Consider the following 11,726-nt stretch of genomic DNA (forward strand, 5'->3'; position numbering starts at 1 on the left):
GTGGCATAATATGCAGGAACTAATGTGTTTTGGGGTTTTAGGGAGTGAGACATACACTCAACAAAAATATAAACGCAACACTTTTGTTTTTGCTCACATTTTTCATGAGATGGACTTAAAGATCTAAAATTCATTCCAGATACACAATTGTACCATTTCTCTCAAACATTGTTCACAAATCTGTCTAAATGTGTGATAGTGAGCACTTCTGCTTTGCTGAGATAATCCATCCCACCTCACAGGTGTGCCACATCAAGATGCTGATCTGACATCATGATTAGTGCACAGGTGTGCCTTAGACTGTCCACAATAAAAGGCCACTCTGAAATGTGCAGTTTTTTGCTTTATTGGGGGTCTGGGGACTCAGAACCAGTCAGTATCTGGTGTGACCACCATTTGCCTCATGCAGTGCAACACATCTTCTTCGCATAGAGTTTATCAGATTGTCAATTGTGGCCTGTGGAATGTTGGTCCACTCCTCTTCAATGGCTGTGCGAAGTTGCTGGAGACGGCTTATGGTGGAGAAATGAACATTCAATGCACGAGCAACAGATCTGGTTGACATTCCTGCTGTCAGCATGCCAATTGCACGCTCCCTCAATGCTTGTGGCATCTGTGGCATTTTGCTGTGAGACAAAACTGCACATTTCAGGGTGGCCTTTTATTGTGGACAGTGTAAGGCACACCTGTGCACTAATCATGATGTCAGATCAGCATCTTGATGTGGCACACCTGTGAGGTGGGATGGATTATCTCAGCAAAGCAGAAGTGCTCACTATCACACATTTAGACAGATTTGTGAACAATGTTTGAGAGAAATGGTACAATTGTGTATCTGGAATGAATTTTAGATATTTATGTCCATCTCATGAAAAATGGGAGCAAAAACAAAAGTGTTGCGTTTATATTTTTGTTGAGTGTACATGAACGAAAACACATGTAGATGTGTTACTCAAGATTTAGTTTCATTTCTCTGTTCACAACACCGACAATAAGGCTCCAGTTATCTCTCTTCACTCAGGACTTTTGCATGGAACTTACCTTGGTACAATGTTGCATAACTACAGTATAAAAAGAGCTGATAAGTGATCATAAATATAAAACAATTTACAAATATGTTTTAAAATGTAAATGTGGTTGACAGTATAAAGTACTTGTGTTTATGTAAATGTGCATTTGTGTGGCACAAATAAAAAATATGTGATTTAAGATAATTGACTTCGCAAATTACCCTCCCTTCCCCCTTACATCCATGTATGATTACAGTTTTTATTAGAGGATGAAGCGGAGCTATCCTCCAGGCCAAGAATCATGATGAGATAAGCGGAGGATCCCTATGAATTAAAAAAAATCTGACTTTCTTCAAGTAAAGTCCATTCAAAAAGTTGTCGCCTTTGTGCTTGGATTTATAACTACAATTTGTCATTATTTGAAAAAACACATCATAACAGATTTATCAGGTCATTTTTATGAATAAAAGGATAACAGACACATTAACACTTTTAAACAGTTTAGTTTTTAAAAGCACTTAACATTGTTGCATTGCCATTACCAATAGACTCCTGATAGTATCAGCTAACATGCAGAGTGCAAGTTAACCATCGGTAGAAAATTTGGGGTTCAATGTCTTTCCAGGGGCACTTCAAAATGTGGGAGGAAGCAGGGCTTGAACCACCAACCCTGCATTCTGTGGACAACTACTCAACCTGCTAAGCCACAGCCACCCCAAGTGTTCATGCCAGTATATATGCTAAAAAACAACAACAACAAGTTGGGGTAAAAATAACTGCATTTATACACTGAATGTACACATTATTTACACATTTTAAACAAATACGAATCAGCAGTTGACACCTGGGAGGGGACAGGAAGTAAGAGAGAGAGAAGGAAAACATTTGATAGGTCATCAAAATAGAATAAACAAAAGTGTCACACAGAAATAAATAACTTATTCAAGTAAACTCTCCATTTGGTCAAGAGTTAGTTTCCTGCTCTGGATATGTTAACGTAGCATATGAATGGATGTTTGTAAGGAACCCTTTCACAAGCATTAGCTCACAGTTAGCACAAAGAGAGCCTGAATAGGCGGAAGTTGCTTTGTAATTAGTAAGACTATCAGGGCTGACTTAACTTCCTACAGCTTTAGTGACTCACTGTCATCTGACTTTAGACTTATGAACATGTCAGTGGTTTCAAAGAAACTGAAGAGTCCAGAGTCCTGCTCCCTTACTTTTTCAGACCTTCCATTTTCATTACAAAACTCTTTGAGCAAAATTCTTACCACCTAGTAAACCTGAGGTTTTTTGTGTAAAGGTAAACTATTGAGCCTGGAACTGAATGCAAAATCAGGGTTTGTGAGCAGAAACCTGAAAATTCAGATGTGGAGTACTTTGGCCTGCAAGACAGCTAAAACCAAGAAGTTTACAAAACAATGGTTGTTGGTATAACATTGCTTTTCAAAGCTTGCTTTGATTAGTATTTCTTCAACAGGCCATCAAGACCCACATATGTGCAAACTGAATCTGGCCTTCACATAGCTTCACTTAAAGATTCAAATAATTTATACAATGGGAAAAAAACGTTCACTGAATAGATTGACCCCTGCCGGGAAGATAAGACTCCCACCTGTGTGTTGTCTGGTGGATTTGAGATTCTCCAGGAATCTGGCCTTTTTCGCTGTCACCAGTTTATTATGCGCTTCGTCCAAACTCTTCCCCACAGGGCTTCTCTTCACTTTTGCCCAGTCATTCTCCGTCTGCACACATCAGAACATATAAAAAACATAAGGGTCAGAAGTGTCATCAGGATCAACAAACACAAAGCATTGCTTGTCCACAGAGTCCTAACTGTATAGCTTCTTACCATCTTTTTGAAGGCCTCCCCTTTGTAATAGCTTGTCTTTGCTGGATAGGTCATTCCCTCCTCAAACAGCTGCTCCATGGTTGAAGCCACCTCGTGCAGCTCCTCTCCATCGTAGCCATAAATCTTCTTGTCCTCACAGGTCATCAGTACGAGCTGGTCACACGGGCACGAGAGCCCCTCGACTCTCCCGAAGACTTGCATTCTTACTTCTTTTTGAAGGTAGAATTTCCCCCAGCCATTCACCACATGAGCATCATCTTTCCCACTGTACATTGTGTCAACCAGGTCTACTATCGTCAATGTGGCACCAGCTGTATTCTTAAGGTTTTTGTGTTTATATGTGGACACAAAATCTCTCACCCATATCAGGTACTCTGGACCTGCAACACATGCCAGACAGGAGTTTGATGGTAAATGGAAAATATTTATCATAGCAAGCTTTATGATGGTGAAGGTAAATGTGTGCATAGTCTACCTGTTTTTCCACTGCGCCGAGGGGAACCAGGTATGTCAGACAGATGACCGAGTGGACTGTCTGCTGCCGACCTGAAAGGTAGAAATGTGGTTGAGTTTACAAAAACAGAGCTAAAGGAAGAGCTGGTGCTTATAGCAGTATACTATCGACTGGACCGTTTGAAGAAGAATATGCTGTAGTGATAATGACCATTGGACATAATATGCATGTGATAATTTATAATATGCATTGCTTATTCCGTCGAAACAACCATACATGTTTAAATTGTAAAGAGTCTTCTTGTTCAAATGTTCCTTTTCACGTTTCAGTGTCGTGATCAGCTGGTTGCTGTGTGTTCCCCTCCTTTGCCTGCCACTCCCCCTGTCTGTCTCCGCTCACCTGGTCTGCATCAGCAATCACCCACCTATTCACCTCTGGTTGCGTTCCGAATCGCATACTTTCTACTATATAGTATGTAGAAAAAAGATTTAGGATGTCCCGATTCTTATGGCCAGATTTAGGATGGTTAGAAGTACCCGGATGTCCTACTTCATGTGGCCAAGATTGTTAGTGTTGAAAAGTGCATCCTATTTGGGCAATTCTGACCCACAATCCAGTGCGCACGTGAAGTGACGTAACATCGACGAAGCCTCCATATGAAAACAAATGGGGATGCGACGGATATAAAAGCAAGAGGCAAGATCAAGGCGCAATGTTATGATGAAATAAGAGAGAAAAGTATGTCCCAATAGTATGCCTCCTGCATCCTAACTAGATTCTTTTTATCGTCAGATGTAGTATGTAGAATAGAAAAAAGAAAGAGTATGCGATTCGGAACGCAACCTAAGGCTTCCCTGCTGTCGTAGCCAGATCGTACCATGCACTACTGTGGTAACTATGCGTGCCTGGCTCCAGTTGATATTATTACCTCGCTCTATTTTCTCGCCTCTTGTAGTTTTTTGTGATTTTATCCTAACGCTGTTTTCCTCTGCCTGCAGTTACACGGATCACTCTCTCCAGCTCCCCTGCTTTGGTCTCCCCCCGGCTTCCTCATTCATTCACCACCAGCTTCCCCACCTCATTTCAATAAACCTTTGTTCATCAACCCTACTCTGCCTCTGTCTGCTCTTGGGTCCAGTATCTAATCGTAACATTCAGACTCCAATGTCTATATGACACGATAGGCTACAACTAAGTGAAGTTAGAAGAAAAAAAATAATATATATACAGTAATTTATAATCTTGTGGTTGCTTAACATTTAATCTCCTTTAAAGAATTCAAATTAATACAACAAACATTTTAACAAGAAGTTTCAATGGTTTAAAATAAAACATAGCACCTAACAGTCTGGCATGAAGCTCATTTAGCCCCCTAAAGAGAAAATTAAGCCGGTTCTTACGGGCAGAACATCACTGGACCAGCATCCATTCTGTCCCAGATCGCAATCACCTAGAAAACAAACAACATTTGTCTTGTTAACATTCATATAATAATAATACCACAGAATCTGACACAAAAAACCTAGGCAATCCTTAAACTTAAAAAAAGAACTTAAAATCTACCAGGTAGGCCTACATAATACAACAAAATACTATATTACAGTAGTGTCCTTTTAGCTCCTGATTAAACGTAAAATTATGACTTGTTTATCACGTCATATCCTTTTCCATGACTGTCAAACAATGTGTCAATTATATAATACCAAAAAAGAATGCCTGAAAAATACTGAGTTTCATTTAATGTAGTGGATTAACAGCTTTTGCAAAATGAAAGTAAAATTCAGCTAACCTTGAACTACAAATGTCTTACCTAAAATGGCATTTTAGTGTCAAAAATATAAATATTTTTTAAGACAATGATTGAATTATCAATAATGGGTCATTTGGTTTAATTATTCAGTAGCCCATAACTGTTGAATGCATTTGTTGTCGTTTTCCTTCAGCTCACAGCACTGAAAATTAGAACATGTATATCTTCCGCGCATTAAGTTTTTAAAATAATTTGGGAACCTCCGTGTTTATGATTACGAAAATATAATAAAAAGGACATCTTTAGTGCGTAGGCTATGAGTTACGTAGAATATTCCTATCAACAAGTACTCCGCAGAAAAATATTTTTATGGCATTTCCTACGGACGTCCGCCATTTTCATATAATCTCGAATGTGAAACGAAACCATTGACAACAATTTTACAATTTGAAATGTGAAAAGGTTACTTCAGTAAGCTATTGGACCTATCGCAAAACAATGTACGACATGTTTTCATAATTAGCGATAATGTTAATCAATAGGCTAGTTTTAAGTGTAGACATATCCTACATCCGACATAAATAAGCAGAAAGTTTGAGACAAAGCCCTTATTATGAACGTCACCTGTCGGAGAAACTGAGGTCCTTCTTCAAAACAAATATGTCAAGACGAACTATGGGGTATTTCCACTCCCCTCAGCACTACCATGGACCTATAAAGAGCTTCGGTGCTGCCTTCACGCGCTCATGAAATGTCGCACATACAAACGCTTGCTTATAGTAATCTATTTGTTATCAATTTTCCTCGGGCTAGCAGGGTAAAATACATCAGGTAAAAGTGTGCTGATTGTTTTTTCTATATGTGTATTTAACTCAGAAACATAGCGATTATGTCAAGTTGTGAAAATAAAAATGAATCGCAGCCTACGTTCCAAAGATCATCCAATTTGAATGCACTTGTGTAGCCTATAGCCTGCCCCATGCGCTCCACTTTCAAAACAGCACTCATGAGAAACTTTTAGTTGGGTCTACAACTTCCACGTCAAGTAGTTTCTATGTTTGAGGCATAGATAGTATATGATGTCCATTTTATTTAACCATCGTTAGCAGTAATTCCGATACTTCGCAATGCTCGTGAAGGCAACATAAAATGTGACGCATACGTTTTTATCATAGCCTGTGTTTTTATCTGGCATATTTGACATGCATTTTCCCATCAGATACATATTAATTTGACTTTAACTTCCGAATGTTAAACAATTTCAAAACCAAGTGGCTTAATAAAGATGCTACTGTAATAAAAGGCTACATATATCTGACAGACTGCGCATGCGCCCCGAATAAGCGGAAGCCGTATCAGCGCCAGGCGGAAGCTGTAACGTCCTTTCTGCTCCCGGACTGCCATCATGGTGAGTTCGCCATGAGAGTTTAGCATTTCTAAGTCGAATTTCTTTGTATATATCCCATTGTTTTGGGATAACGAGGGCTATGTGTTTTACTAACGCACCCAAACGCATATTTGCGAAGTTTTTGACGAGGACATATGGGTTTATTTTAAGTTTTAACGACGTTTCTGTATTGCCCACACTACAACGTGGTCCTTACGGCGGAAAAGGCCGAGAACCGATCGGTGAACTAAACCCATCTCACTTGTACTGTGCCCACGGCATTCACATACCATGCGCTTTGAGCGATGTTGAAATGAAACGCATGTATATGAACTATTAGTTAAGTCACTTACTTACACAAGTCGTCGCAGATCAATTTGTTAGCTTCTGGACACGTATGTGCCATCGTTAGCTGTTGCTGTGCGGCGCAATGCTACAAGCCCCTAAACTAACATAAGGTTGTGTCGGAGGAATGTTTCTTGATTTGTGCGTCTATTATATTTGTCTAGACAGTGTGGTATAAGGCAGCCTCCTTTCTAATGTGCATTTGTCCGGCGTTTTCCTCAGGTGTTCAAACGCTTCGTCGAGATCGGCCGTGTTGCCTACATCTCTTTCGGACCCCACAATGGCAAGCTGGTGGCCATCGTAGATGTCATCGACCAAAACAGGGTGAGCTCTCCGAAGAAAGGTGGTCAGATGAGTGTTGGCGTTCCTTATTTCCTCTCGTTGATATTGACTGTTTCGTGTGCCTCGGTGCTTTTCAGGCTCTTGTTGACGGTCCCTGCACAGACGTGAAGAGGCAAGCCATGCCCTTCAAGTGCATGCAGCTCACAGACTATGTCATCAAAGTACCACACAGGTGAGTTCTAATCATTACTGTCAAAAATGTTGTAGATGGTCTGCTCATTTAAATGAAGAATATATAGTAAAATGATTTATGTATTCCACAACTTATTTGCAATTGTTCTATGGTTTCTTCCTAGCTTTTAGTCGTTTCCATTGTCGATTTGGTTGAATGCATTTGCAAGACAGCGACTTTAAAGGTTGCACGCTTAGTTTTCCCAGGATATATTCATAAAATGTTAAACGTTATTAAGAACTGTATATTTGACCAGTGAGCACCTCGCTTAACTGTGCCTCCGAGTGTCCAAACGGTTGTCTGTGTTGTGTATACAGTTGTTCCACATAAGGAATGATCAATGTCTTGGTATCTGTCTTTTACTTAACGGTACTGTATTTGATGATTCACAGCGCCCGCCAGAAGTTTGTGAGGAGGGCCTGGGAGAAGGCTGAGGTCAGCCAGAAGTGGGCACAAAGCAGCTGGGCCAAGAAGATCGAGGCCAGACAGAGGGTAAAAGCTACATTTGAGTTCCTGTTCAATATCAACACACACGATTACAACATGTGGCCATATGAGTTATCATTTCAGCAGTAGCAGTTTCATTGTTCTGCTGTTGGGTTTTTATGGCTTCCAAAGCTTATAGTTTAACTTAAGATTTGTTAGATATTGGAAATTAGTTCAATTGTTTGTAAAGAGTTTTATCCACTCTTTTTGTCACTGCAGTTTACCTGTATTTTGGAGGGAAGATATAAGTAATACTTTGTCAATTAAATGATTTGAAAAATGTGTATACACACATTGAATCTTTGCTGCTGTACACCAGACATATTTATTTTACACACCACCAATCGCTCGTATAATGTTAAATCTTGGAGTAGTTGAGTTGACAAAATTGTTAGTTGGTAGGTGGAGATATGCTCCCATCTCTTCCGAGTTAGAAATCTGAGCGGCTGAGTGCTGTTATAACATGTTCTGAAGTTGTTGGCATGCACCAAAAGCTGATGGGTGCAGTGGTGTGTTCACTAGATTTCTTACCATGTTAACCAAACACACACAATACCACATGTGCTGCTTGTGCATAGGCCATGGATACAAGCATGGTAAATAAGAACTGCAGAGAACTGGTCAATTTGAGCAGCAAACAAATGTTATTCCATCACTTGACATTGACCGACCATGATGGCGTCTTGTATTTCTAATTTAATTTAGGTAATTTATTTATATATATTTTACCAAAGGTTTTATTCGTTGTTTGTAGAGGTACTATTGCATTTATTTGGAGGCAGCCCAGCTCCCCTTCAAACACATTTTTTTTAAATCGAAAGTGTTATGTACTGCGTCACCATCAGTTACAGGTCAGCATGGATGCTGTAAATGCCAGAAACCTTATTTCCTCCTCTATACTTAATGCTGCTGACTGCACCTCCTTAGATTGAATGATCCTACCTTCTTGGGGTTGTGTAGTAATGCTGCACACTGATATGGCCAAATGGAGGTCAGCCACAGAACTGTATTGTGGTGAGCGGAGGTGATTCTTGTGAGAAAAGTAAACATTTCGGTTTGTATCCCTGACCTTATCTTCTTGGTTGTCTTTGCAGAGGGCCAAAATGGGTGACTTTGACCGCTACAAGGTGATGAAGGCCAAGAGGATGGTAAGTGCAACAAAGACACAATTCACTTCATTTAGGCAGGTAACAAGGCAAGACTAGTGGAAGAGCAAAAACACAGACTTTGGCTGTGTTCGGAAAGCCACACTAACGTCCTACCTCCTACATACTCAACAGCTATATACTACATACTCAAAGATCGATTGTGTATGTGAGGTGCGTCCAAACATTCACACTGAAGTATACTCAAGCAATAAAGAATTTCTTCTTATAGGATTTCGGCCGTTTAGACGCTGTTTAGCGTATTGCCGCCCTCCACAGGTTACATGTTGAACTAGATTTGAACATACAATCCTGTGTTGTGCAGGAAATGCAGAATTGTAAATAAAGAATAATAAAAAAACATTCCTTGTTTGAAAAGACGCAATGCATTGTGGGACAGTTGAGTAGGAAAAGTATCCAATCGATCCATACCCAAAATCTTCCCGGAAGTTAGTACTCATCCGGGATATTCTCGCATGCCCAAACTTGCATACCCAACCGTCACATACTCAAATTGAAGTCAAGATGAGTATGAGTAGGACGTTAGTATGGCTTTCCGAAACACAGCCTCAGCCCTCCAAATAACAGAACGAGGAAAGTATTTTGATATCGGAGGAACATGTAAATGCCAGTTTTACATTTTATTTACTCCCGTTTCCATTAATATCTTAACACTTAAACATTATAGTACAGTGCCTCTGTTTTAAAAAGATCACTCCTCATATATTTATCTGAATATGATTATTCACAGTCCGCTTCTGTGAGATGAGTTACAATGTCACAAAGCCAGCTCTCAAATATTCTCTGTGAGCTAGTTTCACTGGTGCTGCTGGATACAACTGTTACATGGGATCAGAGCTCTTTGAACTTAACTTGACTTGACTCCAGCAAATAACATGCATGTGGCAATTAGATTTATTTGTGCCAGTGAGCAAGCGTTGACAGTCAGTGCTTTTCCATGGCACAACTAGATTGGATTAAGACATATATCGAACTAGACACTCGAACGGACCGTGTCACTTGTCTGAGTATACATGGCCTTTCAGGAATCGGATAAATGTCCGATGCATGGCTGTCTCCACTATGCTAGGTGGCGCTGTAGCCCTTTCAACCATGCTTTCAACAAGTGGTTTTAGAGCCACGTCCGGTTCCTTTCCGGCAATAACCCATGGTGTAGCCTATAACGAGCAGGCACACAAGCACAGAACGAGAAGTCCCGATATGCGATGTCCGATCCCTGTATACATGCAGAGAGAATGCCGACAATGAACGAGTTATCTAGGTGTTCTTATCCGACTTCTCTTGTCCGTTATTGTGCCGATTTGTGTGCGTAGTAGATCAGATAAAGGTGTTTACATGCAGTTTAAAAGTCCTGTTGAAGTGTTGTCCTTAATGCTAACTGGCCGACAAATGTAGTAAATGGTAGTAAAGTATTTAATAATTAATGCACTTGTTCTTTTTGTTTCTGCAGAGGAACAAGATCATCAAGCACGAGGTGAAGAAGCTCCAGAAGGAGAGCGCAAAGAAGTGAAAAGTTTTCACTAAATAAATCTCCTGTTCAATTGTTCATCTGTGTCTTCTCTTTTCTTTGCATGCTTGACAAAGGATGTTAAGCCACACTATTATTTAACCTTCAGTGCTTCTTGGGCCCTTTTCAGTACATTTGGGTTTTGCTGTGTTCATGCAAATGGTTTCATATTTGGTGAAGGCTAACGTTTTCTGACCAATTTATGAATTTCAACCTCAGTTCATATATAAACAGTATTGTTGGAGCTATTCAGTTGTCCGATTTAATTATAAAAACATTTGTGTAGTTTGTTGGCCTGATATAGATTAATTTGATTATTTAATGTTTAATTTCTTGTTTGCATTATTAGTTGAAGTTAATTTGAGTTTATTTATGCTTTTGTTTGTAATTAGTGGCCAGCTGTGGCGCACCAGGTGCCTATATATAGAGGGAGGCGGGCATGTGTTAGATAGGCACTGGGTAGGGTCATGGTTTTTTACCAGATACAGGAGAGAGACAAATGTGCTTTGTTTGCTTGTAACATCCAGACAATAAACCATCAAAAACACAAAGTTCCCGACTGGACAGTGGACTCTTTTTCCCTACACTGCGTACGATTCGTCCCCCCAGTGCCTCAGTGGCCATTTTTATTACGTTGTTTTGTTTGATTTCTTTATTTTCAAGTTATTGTTTTATAGAGGACAAATGGCCAATACAAGTATAATGCACTGTATATTTTACCCACACTCTGCAAGCCGTTTTGGCCCCATTGACTTCCATTCAAACCACACTTTTTGACCCTGCTGCTGTTTTCCTTGCACTGTCTTGAAATGTTTTATCTTTAGTGTTAAAAAAAAATTAAATTATTATATCGGTTTTCTCACGACTGCCATTGGTTTAAATTACAGGCTTGACATTTAATATTGCACTCCTCTGCTACTTGCCACTGCAGGCCACATGAATAAATTATTTCAGCTAAAATGCTCTGTTCTTAGTGATGGCATGGTATAAGTGTGTATCTGTCTGTATCCAGACACTGACATTAACAGAAAAAACAGCTCAATGTAAATCCATAAAAACTGCATGTTTTGATCCCTTGGTCATTTGAGATTAAATACATGAATGTGGTAATATTAGACATTCATCCTGCTCTTGTATACCTTGACATTTTTTTTTTTTTACAATTTTACAGATGTACAGAAAACTAGCCCCCTTCTTGTAATGTTTATAGCCTACCGTCCCCATCTGGTGAGGGAAAATTCAAAAGTCAAACATG

The 11,726-nt window shown here is 39.7% G+C and overlaps 2 protein-coding genes across 2 annotated transcripts; one reads left to right on the forward strand and one right to left on the reverse strand.

The window, feature by feature from the left end:
* Window positions 1-1,464: 1,464 nt before the first annotated feature.
* Window positions 1,465-5,792, reverse strand: LOC307263695 (uncharacterized protein). The gene is made up of 6 exons (XM_080044914.1): window positions 5,691-5,792; window positions 4,717-4,766; window positions 3,338-3,408; window positions 2,863-3,242; window positions 2,626-2,755; window positions 1,465-1,854 (listed from the first exon to the last, which is right to left on the reverse strand). The coding sequence occupies exons 2-6, from the start codon at window positions 4,743-4,745 to the stop codon at window positions 1,841-1,843; spliced, it is 624 nt and encodes a 207-aa protein (XP_079901040.1). The 5' UTR covers window positions 4,746-4,766; window positions 5,691-5,792; the 3' UTR covers window positions 1,465-1,840.
* A 630-nt stretch (window positions 5,793-6,422) lies between these two features.
* On the forward strand, window positions 6,423-10,510 carry rpl14 (ribosomal protein L14). The gene is made up of 6 exons (XM_080045059.1): window positions 6,423-6,474; window positions 7,021-7,122; window positions 7,218-7,312; window positions 7,705-7,804; window positions 8,893-8,946; window positions 10,415-10,510. The coding sequence occupies exons 1-6, from the start codon at window positions 6,472-6,474 to the stop codon at window positions 10,472-10,474; spliced, it is 414 nt and encodes a 137-aa protein (XP_079901185.1). The 5' UTR covers window positions 6,423-6,471; the 3' UTR covers window positions 10,475-10,510.
* The last annotated feature ends 1,216 nt before the right edge of the window (window positions 10,511-11,726 follow it).

Source organism: Ammodytes marinus (genome assembly GCF_949987685.1).
Source record: "Ammodytes marinus genome assembly, chromosome: 17".
Lineage (NCBI taxonomy): Eukaryota > Metazoa > Chordata > Actinopteri > Uranoscopiformes > Ammodytidae > Ammodytes > Ammodytes marinus.